Raw genomic sequence first — 20,024 nt, 5'->3', positions numbered from 1 at the left:
AACATTTTTGCAAACACAAAGTTATCAAAAGTTTGGATAGCAAAATCTCGGGCGTCTTTTTGTTGAAAGGACTTTACCCCGATGATAACCGCCGTATTTCGGCACTACCTCATTCACATACCCTATACCGAGTGTTGTGGTCGGAATTCGACAAAGGCAACAAGGTCACAATGATCCAAGCCAAAATTTGATAAACTCCCCCAAACGGGGACTGCTACGCCAAAAATTTAGCCAAGGCCAAAAAAATTCCGACCCTAAAGGAAATGCCTATCATAATTCGGAGACGTCTAAACTTATGAAGCATCGGATAAGCCCTACGGGCACGATGATTTAACGACTACGAGCCTACTTGTTCTAAAGAGGCATCGAATAAGTCCTACGGGCACAGTGAATTAACGACTATGAGTCGACTTATCCTAAAACGGACCAACGATTATGGCAAAAATAATAGCAACCATTCAAACAAAGAAACAAGAAAGATGCACTTTTTATTTATACAAGGGATATTTTTACATCAAAAACAAAAGTCCTAAAAAGGCAAAAAATGAAGAGATAAAAGCCAAATACAGGCCCTAAACTACCCGGAATGGCTGGAGCCGGAATGTTCGGACACCGTCCGCTCGGAATCATCAGAGTCAGAACCGAGGGCATCCTTAGCCTCTCCCTCAATCCTCTTGGCCTCGGCAATAAGGGCCGGAAGATCAGAAAAGCCATGCTCGGCTTGCTCAAGAGTGATCCTCCGAGATTTCCATTTCTCGTGCTGAGCAACAATAGTAACCTGAGCCTCGGCAGCCTCCACGCTTCTCAGAGCTTTATCCAATTCGGCCTCGGCCTGGGCTAGCTTTTCCTCAAGAGAATCCCGAGCCTCCCCAAGAACATTCTGCATTTGAATGGCCGATTGAAGCTCGACTTGGAGGGTGTTATTTGCATTGGCCGTTTTCTTGAGTTGGTTCTTCAGGTCATCGCACATCCGAGACCCGTTCTCCGCTTTCTCTTCGAACACCCTAGCACGCTCCTGATACCGGGCACTCTCGGATTCAAGAAGCCGGTTCCTCTCTGCCAAGCTGGAAGCATCCGACTTCACCACATCCAGCTCCTCCCGGAGCTGGGAGAAAGCGGTCTCTAGCTCACCCAGCCTCGAGGAAATTTGAGCATTATCCCGATTAAGGCCGATATTCTCAGCTTCGAGGCTCCGATTATATTCGGTCATGGCGACTAGTTCACTCCTCAGCCGACGGTTCTCGGCCTTTGCTGCGTCAAGCTCGGGCTGAAGATGGGAGAGAGCAACTGCTCGACTCAGCTCTTCCTCCTTCTCCCGAAGAAGATGCACATATTTCTCCGTTTCCCAGCCCTGGGCGTCCAATTGGCCCTTAAGATCGTCCATCTCTTGTTGGGCACGGACGAAGGCCTCGTTAACAAGCACCACACTCTGCAAAAGAAAGCAAGTTAAAAACTTGAACGAGCACAGGATTAAAATTCTTAGTAAAGGTGTGTAGAGGTGGCTCAAAAACCTACCCGGTTGCCCGCATGCATACCCTCGTTGATAAGGCATTGCCAGGTAACCCCGGTCATCTTTCGCTTATCCGAATCTGAGACAAGAGGCCTCAGGTAACTCGCTACGCCCACCGGGTGAGAAAGGAAACTACAGTCTTCGGGGACGGTGACCACAACTAATTTGGTTCTCCTCGGTTCCACGCTCGACGCCGGAAAAATACGCACCAATCCGTCCCTAGCCCCAGATTCGGAGGATCGGCTGGCCGACCTCGTAGCCCGAGGGATAGGTAGATGCCCGAATCCCGCAGCTTTGCCGGTGGCGGGAAGGGTGCCCGAGAACATATCGTCAAAATCGTCAGGCCGTGGTGCCGGGGTAGATGAACTTGGAGCAGCCTCAATATCTTCGGTAAAGCTCGGGGGTACCGTAGCTGCGGCAGGCTCATGCTCGGGCGTCAGATCGACGTCAGCGAAGACTTCGATCTCAGATACCGGCCCAGTCTTTTGACCGACGTCAGCAGCAGCCACCTCCCCGGACCTCCTTGTCCTTTGCAGGGGAGCCTCTTCAGAAGAAGTTTCACCTGTAATGTTGACAAAGTCAATCGACCTTAGAGGAGCCGGGAAAAGAATTTCTTCCGCACCTGTATGTGAGACCGGAATCAGAAGTCCTTCAGCAGTAGAAGGAGGAGGCGAAACGGCAGCAGCCTCCTCAGGGATCGGAGCAACGGGAGAATCGGCATCAACTCTCCGAATGATGATATCGGGATCTGCTTCATCCCGGGAGGACCGGGCGACGCTTCTCGCCCTCTTCTTCTCCTTCGCCCTCTTTCTTTTGGCAGCAGTAGCAGCGGCAAAGGCACGAGACGCACCCGCTGAATCAAACTCAGATGCCGACGCTGTGGGTTCGGCGCCCGACTCCGGTCTTGGATCCACCGAGCCCTTGGGCAAGCCTGAAAGCCGAGGAAACAATGAGTACGGATGGTGAAAAATATGTTAAACTCGAGTAAAAGCATAGTACTACCGTGGTTTTGCGCGACCCATCGGCCGCGTGATAGGTGGGCCCATATCCGGTTGTCGTGGTCGTACTGGCTAAGGAGTGCTGTGACCCATTTATTCAGATTACGGACTACCGGAGGAATGTATCCGTTGGCTAATCAAAATAAGAAAAGCGGTGAGAAAATGAGACCGAAGAATGACAAAACATACAAAGGCAGTAATTCGAAGTTCAGGCTTACGCTTGTTGTTCCACTCTTCAGGGAATGGCGTGTAATCTTTCGGAATGATGTACGAGGTCTGCACCCGGACGAACCGCTCCAACCAGCCTCGGTCTCTGTCCTCGTCCATCTTCGAGAAAAAGGGGTTCCAGCTGCGTTTGGTCAATTTTATTACGCCGCCTCGGAATACCCTCGGGGAATATAGGCGTATCAAGTGGGCCAACGTGAACTCTTTCTCGGCATTATTGGCCAGATGCCGGAGACATGCCACGACCCTCCAAACAATCGGACCAATTTAGGCCAAGGTCACGCCGTAAGTCCGGCACATGTCTAGGATGACCGGGTCAATCGGAGGGTCGAGTTTGAGAGTAAAGGGGTAGGTGTAAACATACAAAAAGCCTCTCAGGTGGTCGGTGACTGATTCATCAGGACCGGGGGCGAAAACTTGAACCGAGCGTGTGTTCCACCCGCAGTCTGCCCGGACCAGGTCGAGCTTATCCTCGGTAATGGAGGAGGGGTATCGTCTCACATCGAACCCCCTGTCAGACACCGACGAAGGCTTTTCAACCTCGAGGTCTTTGTTGAAGTTGAATTTGGCCGGTATGATATCCGAAGTTGTAGGCTCAAAGGAGCTCTTTGCTTTAACCGGAGATACGGCCTCGGTTCCTGGGGATGAGACCGAGGGAATGTCATGAGAAGTGGTTTCAGACATTTCGAAAATATGAAAGGATGAAGATTAGGAAGAGGAGTTCAAGAAAAATGAGGGAACTGATGATTCGAAGGATGACAAAGTACGAAGCAAGCAACGCTCGAGCAAGAATAGTTAGCAGAAACAGTGACAAAGTTGATTCTTTCTCACGTAATATAAGGCAATGGATCAACAGCAGATTCGCTATGAAGATAACTGTGTATGATGAAGATGAAGAAATGCTGCAAAGAGTGTAAGATGAAGAGAAGATGGATCGTGAAAATGTTGGAATGAAGAGGGAAAGAGCCTTATATAGGCATGGGGCTGTGACGGTTACGATTCCCCAGCCAACCGGGGAGCGCCACGTGTCCCGTAATTAATGTAGAATGACTTGAAACGACGTGCATGCGGCGGTTGTCAGGACCGGCCATTCGGGATGAGACACGTGGCCGATAAAGGGGGGACGTGACGCAACCGTTCCCGCCAAAATGAGAAGATAACAACGAGCCGTTGGAGTCACCGGTTTTGTGATTCATCCATTTCCCGTTACTCCGAAAGATCGGTGATCCGAGAAGTGTGGGGACTATCTGTATACGGTAAAAACCGAATGTGAGTCAAACCGGTGAAACGAGAAACCGGAGGGAGAAGGGAACAAGAACATACATGAAGACTCTCATTCTGAACCAGAGGAACGCTTGTCCGGAGCTAATCGGGGGGATCATTTGGTACGGTTCCTTCCTTACCGAGTTGCTCGAGGTCGTTACCCCGAGTATCCGTGCCGTTGGTCCGGTACAGCCGTTGCACACAAACCACTCGTCAGTAGCGTCCTGCCATGGTCAACAACCAACCAAGCATGTGTCAGACCGTACGGTCAACCTAATCCCACCAAATCCGTTCAGAGTTGTCCTTATTATTATTATTTCAATGATTTTGTATTGATGGAGGCAACACTATAAATAGAGCTCATCCCCCTCCTTGGAGGGGGTTGGCTTCTTGATTTCCTAAGAACACTTGTAATAGCAAAACATATATGCAATCTCTCTCTAATATCAGATTCGGTCCACAACAAGTATTTTCATTTCCATTGTATCTCTTCAAGCAAGTATTGCATGTCGTTTAACAAGCATTAATACTCTTCGTCAATTGCCTTGTTACATAGCGGTCATACACCCTATTCCCTACGGTATATATTGAGATTCAAACGCATATCGTATACTCACTTACAAATTCAATTGATTATCCAAATTCGGGGTAAATAATGGTAAATGTGCTTCAGAAAGGTCTTGGAAGCTGACAAAGCTAATAATAAAATGCATTCTCTGTATCCGTATGTATAATCAAATATAGGGATATTAATGTATCGATGAATCTTATTACATTAAGTCTAGATATTTGCTAAGATTGAAAAAAAGTAAGAACGATCCCAAACAAAAAATTTCAAAACTATACTTCTTCGGTTACACCAAATATGCAAAAGTGGCCAGCTATATTTTTGCCCTTATCAGAAGCAGTTGATGCTAGGGACGCACAAAGATAAGGCATGATATTGTGAACATATTGATATCCACAACCAGTGAGTTATGACTTATGCGTATATAAAATTTGAAAAGCAGATCTCAGTGACAACACATACACCAAATGAGCAAGGATGAAGTTCTTAACCATTAACAGTCTGCCAAAAGAGGAAAGGATAAAGGCCCTAACCATCAACAGTATATGAGGAATGCATCAGTGGCACAAATGCCATCCTAGAAAAATCATCTGATAGGCCTGATCATCTTTAAAATCTTGATTTCTACTCCATGAGTACGTGCGATTATGTGTGCAAGCATGAGTGTGCGTCTATAAAATGTGTCTATATTTGAATATATACTGTCCATTTTGAAATTATACTGTAAGTGCAATTTAACCAGTAGCACTGTAGTTCTGACCGCATGGAGAAGTTATCCAGCATCCATTCACAAGATGATTCACAAGATGAACATATATCGTTTTCTACTGCAAGTTTTATATTCTGAGTCTTTTTTTTTTTTCATGAAGAAAGTAGAGTGAAGATGCAAGGGACGAACTCCGTGCATCTCGCATGCAAAGCGAGCGCTCTACCATTTGAGCTACATCCCTTTTCTATATTATCAATTTTTTATTTTTTTTTGAGCTTCACATCAGTTTCTTTTTTGGAGTTAATCCTGTATTTTTCTTAGCATCCTCCAGACATGTGATCCGCTCCCCTCCACTCACTCTTCTATATATATATATATATATATATATATATATATATATATATAGTAGAATGAGACACTAGGAGGGCTTATTACTGGGTGAAAGTTGGGGATATGTCCAACTTTCTGTGGGGTTTTGATTTACATGTACATATTCTCCCTTGGTATATAAAGAATTACTTAATTACCCAAAAAAAATAATCTCATGTTCAAGAAGGTTCCGATATATTCTGCCTTTTATTTATTACATGTGCTCTTAAACAAATTAGTTTATTTGGCTCTTATTAATTTAACTTATTACATAAATCTAGATGAATATTAAGCACTAAAAAGAGTATCATCATAGTGAGTTAAGCATTAAAAATTAGGCAAAAGTTTTCTTTGTCGCTCGTTTTGCCGACCTTTGCTTGAATTGGTTTATATTTAGACTTTGTAATAAGGCACAAACCATTTTATATGTATGGTACAGAAAATAATACAACCAAAAATTATAATACTCGTGAAAGCAATGCACTGCAAGAATGCTCAATAATAATACGTACAAAATAGTTGAGTGGCACGAGCACTAAAACTTAAATCTAATAGTACTAGACTACTAGTTAACGCAAATAGAATAAAGCAAAATACTAGGCAAAACAATTGAATCATGAATGTGTAATTTGAGGGTTTATAGTCGTCTCGTTATCTTAATCACAAAGTTAAAAATTCAGCCCAATACAAAAGTCAATAAAATGGGCCAGTTCGATTTCTCTCAACTCTAATAGACAGAGTTTGGGCCTGGACCAATACCATCTTATTCAAATGGGCCCACAATCCATTTTAATTTTTTTTATAAAATACATCTCATCTAACACACTTTAATGTGAAACTAACTACATCATATAGTAATTCAAATTATTTGACACTATTTGACTATAAAATATTATACTTTATACTAATTACTATAAGAAAATGACCCACTTTCAACCGCTAAATTCATTCAAAATGAGGTTTAAGTTATGAAGAATTCTAAACTTATAGATAGTTGTATAACAAATTGTCGAAATTTTATTTTGTACCTCACTGATTGACACTATAAAGTCATAGGTTTAAACACATGTAATTTTTTTTTTTTTTTTATCGGTCGTTTTTATTAAAGGAAACAGTATCAAGGTGATACTGTAAAAAGTACGCAAGGAGACACTGGACCTGGTTACATTAAATAGCTAAGCTGTCTAGCAAGTCCAGCAAATTATGTAAATCCAACACTACATTTCCTTCTTTCTAAAAGTACAAGAATGCAAACAATTATATTTCACTTACTGCAATTGACTCCTCTTTCCTTTGAAGTATCTCATATTTCTCTCATTCCCTAACGTTCAAATAATGCATAGAGGGATGTTAACTCAGATATTCTTTAAGACTGAATCTGGCCAAACAAACTCCTAACTTTTAAGCACCTCTCGGAACTTCCTAGGGCTTACCAGTGGATGCTATACATAGTGAGAAACATAGACCACACCTGCCAAGAAAATTCACGGTGCAAAAAAAATGTGGTCCACACATTCACATGCTCTTTCACATAAGAAGCATGTACTACATAGAAACCATCTCATTTTCATCAAGTTTTCTTGAGTTAGGCATGCTCCACGGGCCCTTGCCATCCAAAACAAGCAAATTTTTTTCGGTACAGAAGTTTTCCGAATCAATTTCCAGGGCCAATTTTGAGCCTGCATGGTCCGGTCAGCATTGAGAATTTTATAGAAAGACTTGACTGAAAAAAGAACCATTTTTATTTGCTTTCCAATATTGGCAATCATCCTTTTCCGGCAATAACACTACTAATTGCATCTTTTGGATAAAGTCATCTACTTCCTGTATCTCCAAATAAAAAAGATTCCTTCTGAAACGTAAATTCCAACCTGAATCAGTGAAAATATCTGATAACACCACTTTAGTATTTAGAGACAATTTGTACAAATTAGGAAATTCCTCTTTCAACAAACCAGAGCCCCCCAATTGGCTTCCCAGAACCTGATTCTTTCCCATCATACTTCTTGAATTCCTCCTAGAGGTTGACAATCTGCCTCCATATAGCGACTCCATAAGGGGTTTTAACTAATTTAGGTGCCCAGAAACCCTTCCTTCCATATTTAACCTCAATTACAAACTTCCAATGAGCTTCTCTCCCATCATTTAATCTCCATAGCCATTTACATAAAAGACTCTGATTATGGCTTTAAGATTTCTAACTCCCAAACCCCCTCCTTCTTATGTTTAATCACATGCTCTACTTTGCCAAATGGTATTTCCTCTTTTCTGCATTACCTTCCCATAAAAACTTTCTTCTAAGACTATCCAATTTCTTCTCCACACTAACTGGTACAGGAACCATGGACATAAGGGAAGTAGGGATACCATTGAGAACACTATTAATTAATGTTAACCTACATAAATATTGTTGCTTCTAGGGAGCCAGCTTTTTTTCGCATTTCTCAATAACTCCATTCCAAATAGAGTTGTCTTTAAATTTTGCACCTATGGTAATTCCAAATAGTCGATTGAGAACTTTTCAATCTTCCAGCCTAATATTTCAGCCAACCCATTAATATTATTGTGAGCATTCAGGGAAAACATCGAGCTCTTCATCAGATTAATTCTCAACCCTGTCACTGCTTCGAAATCCAAAAGAACCATCCTCAGATGCAATACTTGCTCCCTATCAGCTTCACACATCAATAAAGTATCGTCAGCATATAGGATATGAGAGATCTCAACACTATTACCAGACTGGCCCTCCAACTTAAAGCATTTATCCAACTATTCATGACACAAGTTTTAATCATGAGACTCAACACCTCCATTACCAGAAGAAATAGGTAAGGGGATCACAGATCCCTTTGCCTTAGGCCCCTTTGAGAATTAAAATAACCAGTTGATTTCCATTGATAAGGATCTTTATCCCTTTAATCCACTTCTCTCCAAAATTCATTTTTTCCAGTAACTTCAACAGGCAAGGCCAAGTGACGTGGTCATAGGCCCTTCTCTATATCCAACTTGAAAACCACACCTAGGCGCAGTTTCTTTCTCAAATAATAGTCTATGCTACTCCCTTAATGTGACAATATTTTGAAAGATTCATGATATTATAACTATTTCAATATCCGTCAATCTATTGCAAAATCTCCTTTATTATTATTGAGACTAGTGTACTTTCCCGCGCTTCGCGCGGTTATTGAAATTAACCGAACTCTTTTACAATCATATATTTTTGAAGGTATTCTTTAAATTTTTAAGCTATTAATAATGTAATTTATAATTTTCATGCATATTCTAAATATGCAAGTGTAATGCACATTAAGGTGATTATCATTAAGTTTGCTGCTACGTAGGTTATTAAGACAGCAGCTACGTGCTTTGATGACTTTATTGCGAAAGTTAAGTCTTAAATATCGGCCTTTAGTTACTGCTACTACGTGGGGTTGATTGCATTTAATTTATAGGCACAATCATTTTTTAATAGAAAAATTAGAGGAAAGACTAAAACAAAGGGGGGAAAAGTTAAATACATTTTTGGCTATTGAGAGGTGCCAAAAAAAATAAAAATTATATACATTTCTTGGCTATTGAGAGGTGCCATATCAAGTGCTTTGACCCTGGCACTTTGAATTCATCATACTGTGTTACCTTCATTCCTGAAAATTCTTAGCACTTCCAAAAACCTATTACTTTGTGGGGCGACCTTTCTTTAAATACTCCCTGCATGCTTGTGTAAAGTTTGTTAAAATCCTTGCATATTATGTTGCAAAAATCTATAATGATTGGAATCATCATGAATTGAATCACAAACCTTGAGAGCCTGCCTTCTAAATGATACGAATTACCTTTTTCCATTAGGTTTCTTTCTTTAGTGTCGTAATAAAGAATTAATGAAAAACAACTTCAAGCCTAGGGAAAGAGTAGATCAACAAAAACTTCAATATAACTTATTATAACACTATGCAAATAAGAAAATGGATACAATGTGAATGGTATGAATTATCTTTTTCCATTGGGTTTCTTTGGCCTTATGTGGTAACAAAGAACAAAAAAAAAAAAAGAACTTTAGGCCCAGGAAAAGGAGTAGATCAACGAAAACTCCAATATTACACTATGCAAATAATAAAATGGTAGATATCATTAGCAAACTATTACATACAAAATCGTTGCATACAGATGAATTTGGATGCCTACACTACAGGTTGGAAGATCAACATCTAAAATTTATAGTAGTTGAATTTTGCCTGCCCATTCATGTCCATTCGGCCGTTCTTTTTTTTGTTTTCCATGAATGCTTGGAATACAAAGAGGTATGTAACTGAAAGAGTAATCTAATTAACATAGCCATTTAACACAATTATTAAGAGAGTTAAATGAGTGAGAGTTTTTTTTTTTAATGTAGGAAAAAATAGAAAACATGTCAAAAAAGGAGAAAAAAGATAATTGTGTTTCTTGGTCATAGAGAGTGGCACATCACATTGTCTATGCCTAACTTTATATTAGATATAGATTACATCAAGAACCTCAAGAATTGCCTTGTCTCTTCCAGTCTTTCAACAATATTTTACTCCTGTTTGAATCACGGGAAAACTCAAGGAAGCTCCTTTAAGGTCTTCATCCTAAAATCGAACAAAATAGAAGAAGAACAAAGAAAAATCTTGTACATATACAAAATTGAAAATTTAAGGTTTTTTTTTATTTTAATTAGATATTTTTAGAAGATTAAAGCATAAATAACATCTATTTTATTGAACAATCACTTAAACCTAAAATATGATTAAAACTCCTCATCTATGTCAGAATAATTAAATTATTTCAAAAAAATATACGTACTATCAAATTAAAAGGACTTATTCTAAATAAAATGATTTAATTTTTCAAAGAGTGACCGAGGATTTTGGAAAAAAGAATATAAATACTAAAATAGATATACCATAATGAATGAAATAAGCAGATTTTACGACCTTCCATTTCTACAACTCCACCTTTTGTCTTCCTTCTTCCATTTTTTTCTTCGTTAGTCAATTAATTATTGTCTTCACATATATAGAGAATAATTAAGAAAAGAAAAGCTATGAAACCTAATATGTTAAAGATAAAATCCCTCTTCAATGTTCCTTTTGGACATAAAATTACTGCGAATCTATATAAAGGCGAAAAAGAATACAATAACTTATGGAATTGCACTTGTAACTTTTTGAGATTATAACATAATTACATCAAGAACCTTAAGAATTGTCTTGTCTCTTCCAGTCTTTCAACAATATTTTACTCCTGCTTGAATCACGGGAAAACTCAAGGAAGCTCCTTTAAGGTCTTCATCCTAAAAGCGGACAAAATAGAAGAAGAACAAAGAAAAATCTTGTACATAACATTAATTTCGTAAAGGGTAGATGAAACCGAAGCATATTTAATTGAATCATAGTTCCTAGACTTTTGTCGAAGCAGGGGAAGACAAAAAATACAACAATCTAAAATTCGCAATAGCACAAAAATTAAACATAAAGATGTATGATAAAACAAATCAATCTAATATTAGAAATAAAACAACAATATAGGAAAACAAAATAATCAAACAAAAATAAATAATATTACTCCCTCGTTGGAAGAACAAAAGAACACACTATTACTCTATCATTTGGAAGAATTTAATTGAATGATTGTTTGCAACCTTCTTGTTTCCAACTTAAATAGTAGAAGAACTTTTATGCTCTATTAATTAAGAATTAGGGAAAATGGTCACAAATGACTTATTAGGAAAAGTTGAAAAAACCAAACGGATAGAAGTGGATGAAAAGGTGCAATTAAATAATTATGAGGTGTAATTAAGATAATTAATAGAGTGGCTTTTGAATTATTTAATAGATAGTATATTGATTTTAAAATGAGAGAAATTTCAAAAAAAGGAGAAAAAAGATAATTAGGTTTCTAGGCCATAGAGAGGTGCCACATCACCTTGTCTATGCCTAGTTTTATATTATATATAGATACGCGAGACCAAACTAATGTGAAACTCACATAAGTGGAGTCAATTAATTATAATGACAATCCTTTAGTGAATTAGTGTAGTCTCATTTAACAGTTTTATACTCACGAATTCGATTGTTATGAACTTATGATACACACACACTTAACTGCAACCAAAACGACTCCTACTAATTAATATTAGAGGAAGTGGAGAAAAGACGAAAAAGGAGTTTTGGCCTTGGAAGAAACCTATTTGATATAGGAGTTTTGGTAACCCGACGAGAGAGGGATGACTATTGACATTATTACTATTAAAAATTAAAAATGGGTCAATTTAAAGTACGAAAGTAGGGTACGCAGTATATGATTGGACAGTAGAAGGTAGCCATGTCGGTATGCAACATAGTCATCCTTCCATAACTGGATACTCCATTATTGTTTGTATTCAGCCCAAATAAATCACCACTCGATCTACTCTAAGTTACTTCCCCCAAATCCCTCATTCCCATCTGTATCTATCCCCCTTTTATGCAGATTCCAGGCTTTGATTTCGATTCGATTACCCTTTTAGATAACAATTTTATCCCCTTCTTGAATACCCACTTCAAGATTTCATCTCCCAGGCATAAAGGTATAGTCTTTTCATGTTTCCCCCCTTTTGTTTATTGGCTAGGGTTTTTCCATTGGGTTTTTGTTTTTTGCTTCTCTGGTTAATTTTTGTGTGTTTGTTTCTAAATCTTGGGTTTGTTTGATTCATTATAGTTGTTTTGAGTGGTTAAGCATTTCCCAAATGGCACACTGTTTGAGGTTGCATAGTCATTGTTGCTGATATTTCATCAATACTGATGAGAATTAGGGGTTCTGCAACATCAACAAACAACAACATACCCAGTGATCCCACAAGTGGGGTCTGGGGAGGGTAAACTGTATGCAGTCTTACCCCCGAGGTGAATTTACGTAGAAAAATTGGGTCACGTGAACCCATGGTTCACTCGACTAAACTCGATATATTATGTGTATAATTCTGAAAATATATCTAATATTAACTGAAGGAACGCATGATCAAACCACGCCGAGTGGAGCACTGGTTAGGGGCTTGGTTTAATTCCTCATGGTTAGGGGCTGGGTTTAATTCCTCAAGGTCGAGGGATCGAACCCGACCTGTTACACTTTTTTGTTTTATTTCTAAAGCAGTCTGTAACTTTCCTCTTTTATATTATTTCTAAACCCTTTTTCTTCTTTAGTTTTAATTAAACAAAAGGCAAAAATATTTTCCATTTTTATATTATGTCTAATTATTTTTTTTTTCTTTTTTTTTTCTATAAGTTCCAATTCTTTTCTTTGTATGAGCTGATATTTCCTCTTTTGTAGCTATGCATCTCTTTGATGTCATTGTGATTATAAAACTACTTACTTCATAAAAAAATGTAATTAATTATCTTTTGCTTGCCAAGTTGATGTCACTATCAATTTTATATCTTATCTTAAAAGCAATGGTGAACCCATCCTCTTGAAATCCTGGATTCGCCTCTGCTTAACCCTACTTTGTGAAGGTAGAGAGGGTGTTTCCGGTAGACCCTCGGCTCAAGTGAAGCATATCAAAATCAAGAATGTAAACGAAATATAATAGTGAAGGAGCCATGCTGAAAACAATGGAGAGGAGAATAGTAGCATCAACAAAAAATAAGATAATCGAAGTAAAGGAAACAAAGGGTAATAATAAAATCGAAGAATAAGATAGTAGGAGAGTAATAATTAACAATACTGATAAGGGAAACTAGACAATGCTCGACTACCTAGTAACCTTCTATGCTAATCCTCGACTCAATATCATCCTATCTAGGGTTTTAGTTTCTGCATTGTAGATATTTTGAGAAAAGGTAAATGTGTAGAATACTGTAGTTTCTGCATTTGTAGATATTGGTCGTTCATTTTCAAAAGATGGTCCTTGATTTGGTTATACAAATTTAAGATTTTCCGCTGGTTCTGTCTCAAATTCCTCCTTTGACTGTGGTTGATCTGAATGAACCTGCTTTTTCGAACTTGTTTTGGTTGAATGTTACGGCTTTTCATTGATTTAATCTTATATTTGTTTCGTGAATGTTGCTTTAGGTCATGGCTGGGAAGCGAGTTATAGCCATATGTCAGTCAGGTGGTGAATTTGAGACTGATAAAGATGGTTTCCTTTCATATAAAGGCGGAGATGCTCATGCCATGGAAATGGATGAAAAACTGAACTACAATGATTTCAAGATGGAGGTAGCTGAGATGTTTAACTGCAGCCTTGCTACTATGTCAGTCAAATATTTTCTTCCTGGAAACAGGAAGACACTTATAACAATCTCCAATGACAAAGACCTTAAGCGCATGATCAAATTCCATGGGAACTCTGATACTACAGAGATCTACGTGATGACTGAAGAAGCTGTTGACGCTGATCTTTCAAACATGCCTGGCAGTAGGTAGATTCCTTGCTGCCTAAAATATGTAGAATTCTCCCTTTTTAAAGGATGAAATATATTGGACATACTGTGTTGCAGGTCAAGCCGGACGACTTTATCAGAAATGGCGGTCCCAGTTGAAGCTCCTCTGAGTGTTGTGGAGGATATCGTGGATGACCCCAATGAGCCTGGCCTCTTGCTTGATGCCAATTTTGATGTCGTAGGTGATACGAACAATGTTGATGACACAATTGAGATAGAAGCTGAAATGCCTGCTCCTGTTTCGTTTGCTGCTGCTAATTATGATGAAAAGAATGTTAAAGCTGCTCAGCAGTGGCAGAATGATATAACTGGCGTAGGTCAAAGGTTTAATAGTGTGCATGAATTTCGTGAGACATTGCGGAAATATGCTATTGCAAATCAATTTGCTTTCAAGTACAAGAAGAATGATAGTCATCGAGTGACTGTAAAATGCAAAGCAGAGGGCTGTCCATGGAGAATTCATGCATCAAGATTGTCAACCACTCAATTAATCTGCATTAAAAAAATGAATCCTACCCACACATGTGAAGGGGCCGTTGTTACTAATGGCTATCAGGCAACAAGGAGTTGGGTGGCTAGTATTATAAAGGAGAAGTTGAAAGTTTCCCCGAATTACAAGCCAAAGGACATTGTCAATGACATACAAAAGGAATATGGAATCCAGTTAAATTATTTCCAGGCATGGCGTGGAAAAGAGATTGCTAAGGAGCAGCTTCAAGGTTCTTATAAGGAGGCATATAGTCAGCTGCCAATTTTTTGTGAAAAAGTGATGGAGACAAATCCTGGAAGTCTTGCAACTTTCACTACAAAGGATGACTCAAGCTTTCACAGGCTCTTTGTATCATTTCATGCTTCACTCTATGGCTTTGAACAAGGCTGCAGGCCCCTGCTTTTCCTTGATAGTATATTCTTAAAGTCTAAATACCAAGGCACTCTGTTAGCAGCAACAGCTGCTGATGGGAATGATGGTGTTTTTCCTGTTGCTTTTGCCATAGTTGACTCAGAATCTGATGATAATTGGCGTTGGTTCCTATTACAGCTTAGAACTGCATTGTCAATGTGTCGTGGTATTACTGTCGTGGCTGATAGAGAGAAGGGGCTTAGAGAATCGATTGCTGAAATATTTCAGGGTGAGGATGTCTTTCATGGCTACTGTCTGCGCTATCTTTCTGAACAACTTATCAGAGATGTGAGAGGGCAATTTTCTCATGAAGTCAAGCGCCTTTTGGTTGAGGATTTTTACGGTGCAGCTTATGCACCAAAGCCTGAAGGCTTCCAGAGGTGTGTTGAAAGCATAAAAAGTATTTCACTAGATGCTTACAACTGGGTAATGCAGAGTGAGCCTATTAACTGGGCAAATGCTTTCTTCCGTGGGATGCGATATAACCACATGACATCAAACTTTGGAGAGCTTTTCTATGGTTGGGTATCAGATGCTCATGACCTGCCAATCACCCAGATGGTTGATGCAATAAGAGGTAAGATAATGGAGCTAATTTATACCCGGCGGACTGAGTCCAATCAGTGGGTGACAAGGCTAACTCCATCTATGGAGGAAAAGCTGGAGAAAGAAAGCCAAAAATTTAATACTCTTCAAGTGTTGATGCCTAATGGTACCAAATTTGAGGTACGGGGGGATACCATAGAAGTAGTTGACATTGACCATTGCGAGTGTAGTTGCAGAGATTGGGGGCTAACTGGGTTACCTTGTTGCCATGCCATAGCTGTCATTGGTTGCCTTGGCCGTGATCCATACGACTATTGTGCCAGGTACTTTACTGCTGATAGTTACAGATCAACATATTCAGAGTCAATACATCCAATTCCAAGCTTAGAACGACCCAAGAAAAAGGACGCTTCTCAAGCTGCTGTAACAGTAACCCCTCCTCCTACCCGTCGTCCACCAGGGAGGCCAACTTCTAAGAAGGTGGGTTCCCATGAAGTAGCTAGGCGTCAACTCCAATGTAGTAGATGCAAGGGTACAGGCCACAATAAGTCAACTTGCAAAGAGGTGTTACTGGAAAGCTAAGGTCTAGAGGTATTTACTTTATTTTTTGTTGGTATTACTTTTCCCTGTGTCTTGTGGGGTTAGTGCTGTTCTCTATTCGTATACATGTGTACAAGTTTGTTTATTTGCTATTCACATTTATTATTTGCGTAAGCTGCTCAACAATTTTCCAATCTGATGCAATGTTAAGATTTTGGTTCAGTTCGATAATTTAGTATGTAGTGATTTGGAAAATGGCTAAAGTCAATACAAGTTAAATAATCGAGTGGAAGGCTAAATGATAGAGCTCTGGCATTACATTTTCTCTTCCAGAAAATATCTTCTTTTGTCTGAAGTGTGAACAACATGGAGCTTATATACGGCATTATATATCTTTTGTCGCTACAATATATGACATTATGTACTTGTAGCTAACTTGTCAATGTACCTAAAAAGGTTATATGTGGGTAACCTTTATGATTGACAATGAATTAACCAAGAAATTGTAGTATTTACTTATTTTTCATCTTGGATCTCATGGATCATAGATATGATCCTGTAATCCAATTCAATAATGCTTTATGGATCCTGTTTCTCCTGATAACTTGCTGATCTTGCCCTTCAATAAATTTTACCAGTCTGATCCTCGTGCACTGTGCCCCTCACTTCAACAGTTACACCACTTGCATTCAGATAGTCCCAATTTTTTGAGACATTACGCTGTTAAATAGAAATAAAACAAATTGGAAGAAATTGGTGTCTGATGAAAATATATGCATTTGGATAATAGGGAATTGAGATGCATTGAGGGCCACTTGGTCACTGCCAATAAAATGGAATAATATGATTGACCTAAAATGAGAAGAGAGAGAGAGAGAGAGAGAGAGAGAGAGAGAGAGAGAGAGAGAGAGAGGCACTTGAGGAACGGGTAGTGGCCGGCTGGCTTGCGATATGAGATATCTGTGATTATCAACATCTGTACCACTCTAATAAAGCTCAAACACCATAGAGTAACTATATCGTCAGTCTTATAGAATTTAACCCATATATGGCCCTATATTTTCATTGCTAACTTAAAATCCTGAAGGATCGCCCCAGTAACTTAATTATTATTCCATTATCACACTTTTTTTTTTTTTTTTTCTTTTAAGAAAAATGTATATTGGTTAAACATCTAAGTGAACTAGTAAACTTAGATAGAAAAATAAGCATGTGCCTCAAATGTGAATTATTTCTTGTTTGGGCCATGTGTTGTTTGTACAGGACATTCACCCCTTTGGGTTTCGTAGGATGAGAAAAAACGTTGAAATTCTTAGAACTAAGAAGGTTTTTTCTTTTATGATCACCTGTATTTCCTATACAGTCAACTAATAAATTGAAATTGATTGTCAAAAGGGAAAATGATTATCAACATAATTGAAGACTGTGTCTATTGGCAACACCAAAGACCTATATAAGTCAATGTATTTTAAAAAAAAAAAAACTAAACAATGTAGAGTGTTACTGAAGATTTTCTGCAACAGCATGTTCAAATTGTTCTGTTAGTTCTTGGGTATAACCTTAGGTGATAGTGACGAGCCACGGGCAATGAAAAGATTGAATATGCCCTTTAGTAAGGAAACTGATTATACAGACTAGATGATATTACTTTAATTAGGAAGCTGATCTGAGAGTGGCCTTATAGATTGTTAAGTCTCCTTTTTTGTTCATTAACTGAATAAGCTAGCGTGAGTACTTATGGACTTGCTTACATTAAGGTACATCAATGTGTTTTCAGTAAATGAAGGTTCTCAATGTATGCAAGTATCAGGCTGATAGGATAGTTCAGAATTATCTATTCCCCCCCTCCCCCAAGTAATCGATCAGGTATTCATTGAATGTGTTGTCCATTTTAGGATGCTTTGAAATGTTAGACCCACATCCAATATAGTGATAAGTTGACACCACTCCAATGATCTTATCCACTTGAAAGTTCGTGTAGAAGTTGCTAACTAGACTTTCCAATAGACTCGTTTGTGCCGCAGCTCGGGACGAAGTTCCATATATATATATATATATTTTTATGACATGGGAACCCGCAGCCGCTACCCTTCGGGTGCGCACAGGGTAAACCCAGCTCCTGTGCAATAGCTTGCAAACCACACAGGAGAGATAACCTGCACTAGGCAAGCCTTGTACGATGAGCTCGACCCACAAGGCAAATCCCCTGCTGTTGTAGGCAGGGGGTTTCGAACCTGAGACCTTCAGTATGAAAGCCCCATGCTTAACCAGCTGAGCCACCCTTGTGGGAAGGATTTTCCATATTTCAATCAAGTCACAAGTTGAAAGAATTGAATATGATGTTTTTCTTTATCAAACAGATTTTATTAGCTTCCACAATCAATTTTATGTCTTTTCCCGGCACTATTAATTTTGATATGGCCAAACTAAACCATATCTCCAGACTTGTTATAGTATAACCCGTGTAATGCAGTACCGCATTGCATGTAGATCGGTTGTTTCTCTTGCTTTAGCAACCCAATTTTCTTGTATATCCTTGTGCTCCCAGATTGGGATGTCATTTTGGGCTTGCTTTGATTATGTATGTCGGATGCGTAGTGATTGACTCTATAGTATATCTGTGCTGAAAAATCTCATTTGGGAGTGGGGCAAATTGGTTGCTTCTTAATGAATTTTTTTTCTTCTTTCAGGTCAATGGACAAAAGTGGTCCAGCTTTGGGAGAAAGATTGCTTTTCATGATCATTCTTCCAATCTGTATTTCTAAGTTCTAAGTTCAGTTTCTGGGTAGTTATTTAGTTGTTTGACGATAATGTTAGTGGCTCATAAACGAGGATATTTGATTCTCTGTTAGTCTGGAATGACCCCTATGTTCTAATGTAAATGTGGTGGATTCTGCATTCAGGCTGTCACCTTTAGTGACGAAAAGCGCATCTGAAACTTAAGAGCAGCCCTTCAACTGATTGTCTTGTTGGTACCACTTGTTCAAGAGCAGACGTAAAAAAGCGGATCTTAGACGTTTTTCTGTGTCATCATCAAGTACCTTTGCTTGTCACCATCCTAAGATCAGTGAACTGAAAATTTCTCTTTTTCTGGAGGGGTAGTTGTCAGTTGGAATTGAAAGGAGGAAGTTGAAGTGGTAAAACAAATACGCGGTATCAGAAAAACAAAAGTTATCACCGGATTTGACATTATTTGTAAGAAAATAGTCACTAAATCTTTAGCAGAATGTTGTCCTGGATAGGAGGTTGGTCCGACCATGCAAGTTGATTTACATAAATTTTTTACGCAAACAAGAAATCCTTAAACTGGACGGGTTCTTCTTTGCTATCAAATTTCTATTTTTGAGTGCGTTAGTTCAACCAAAATTTTAGCTCTACATTGTTTTCTATGAGTTGTAATCGGTGTAGATTATTATTCTAGAAGAGCTTTTATCTAGAAGTAGGTTTTAGTTGTTGGGGCAAACTTTGTTTTTGTACTACAAACCGAAGTCTGCAGTACAGTTATGCACAACTGGAACTTGGAGTCCTATGTCTGTACTCCTTAGTACTTAGTAGTACTAGCAGTTGTACTATGACTATTTCTTCTTCCAGTCCTTACTCCATAAAGCAGCCATTGCGCTAACCTTTTGGCCATTGGCAATTTTCAAGAAAACAACTTTTCATTTGTCTCCAGATTGAGGGAATATTAAAAGCATGGGCAAATGAAGTCTCTATTGAGGTAAAGTATGTTGTGGAATGGATAGACAGGGACGAGACAGAGCATGAGATGAGCAATTTTGTTTGCCTATTCCATGCACTGCCTCTTCCCTGGCTCTCCTCCCCCAACAAGTCCTCTTTTTCTTCCCTTTTATTTCTCTGTGTACGACTCTAATGTCCAAGAACTCAAAAATAAATGCGAATTGCTAAAACAAGGAAATGGTCATAGTCTATAACATAATTTAATGGGGCTAGACAAAT

At 38.8% G+C, this 20,024-nt stretch overlaps 1 protein-coding gene across 1 annotated transcript; it reads left to right on the top strand.

The window, feature by feature from the left end:
• The first annotated feature begins 11,884 nt into the window (after positions 1 to 11,884).
• LOC132598515 (uncharacterized) lies at positions 11,885 to 18,965 on the top strand. The gene is made up of 4 exons (XM_060311438.1): positions 11,885 to 12,228; positions 13,710 to 14,059; positions 14,138 to 16,118; positions 18,758 to 18,965. The coding sequence occupies exons 2-3, from the start codon at positions 13,713 to 13,715 to the stop codon at positions 16,107 to 16,109; spliced, it is 2,319 nt and encodes a 772-aa protein (XP_060167421.1). The 5' UTR covers positions 11,885 to 12,228; positions 13,710 to 13,712; the 3' UTR covers positions 16,110 to 16,118; positions 18,758 to 18,965.
• Positions 18,966 to 20,024: the final 1,059 nt, after the last annotated feature.

The sequence above is a fragment of the Lycium barbarum genome, chromosome 6 (genome assembly GCF_019175385.1).
Source record: "Lycium barbarum isolate Lr01 chromosome 6, ASM1917538v2, whole genome shotgun sequence".
In the NCBI taxonomy this organism is placed as follows: domain Eukaryota; kingdom Viridiplantae; phylum Streptophyta; class Magnoliopsida; order Solanales; family Solanaceae; genus Lycium; species Lycium barbarum.
Note: the sequence above shows the minus strand (reverse complement) of the source record. Positions and strands in the feature narration are given on the sequence as shown.

Excerpts from the sequence above, each read along its gene's own strand:
- LOC132598515 (XM_060311438.1), top strand. The coding sequence starts at position 13,713 with ATGGCTGGGAAGCGAGTTATAGCCATATGTCAGTCAGGTGGTGAATTT. Across the intron at positions 14,060-14,137 it reads TCAAACATGCCTGGCAGTAG|GTCAAGCCGGACGACTTTAT; the intron begins GTAGATTCCTTG and ends ACTGTGTTGCAG.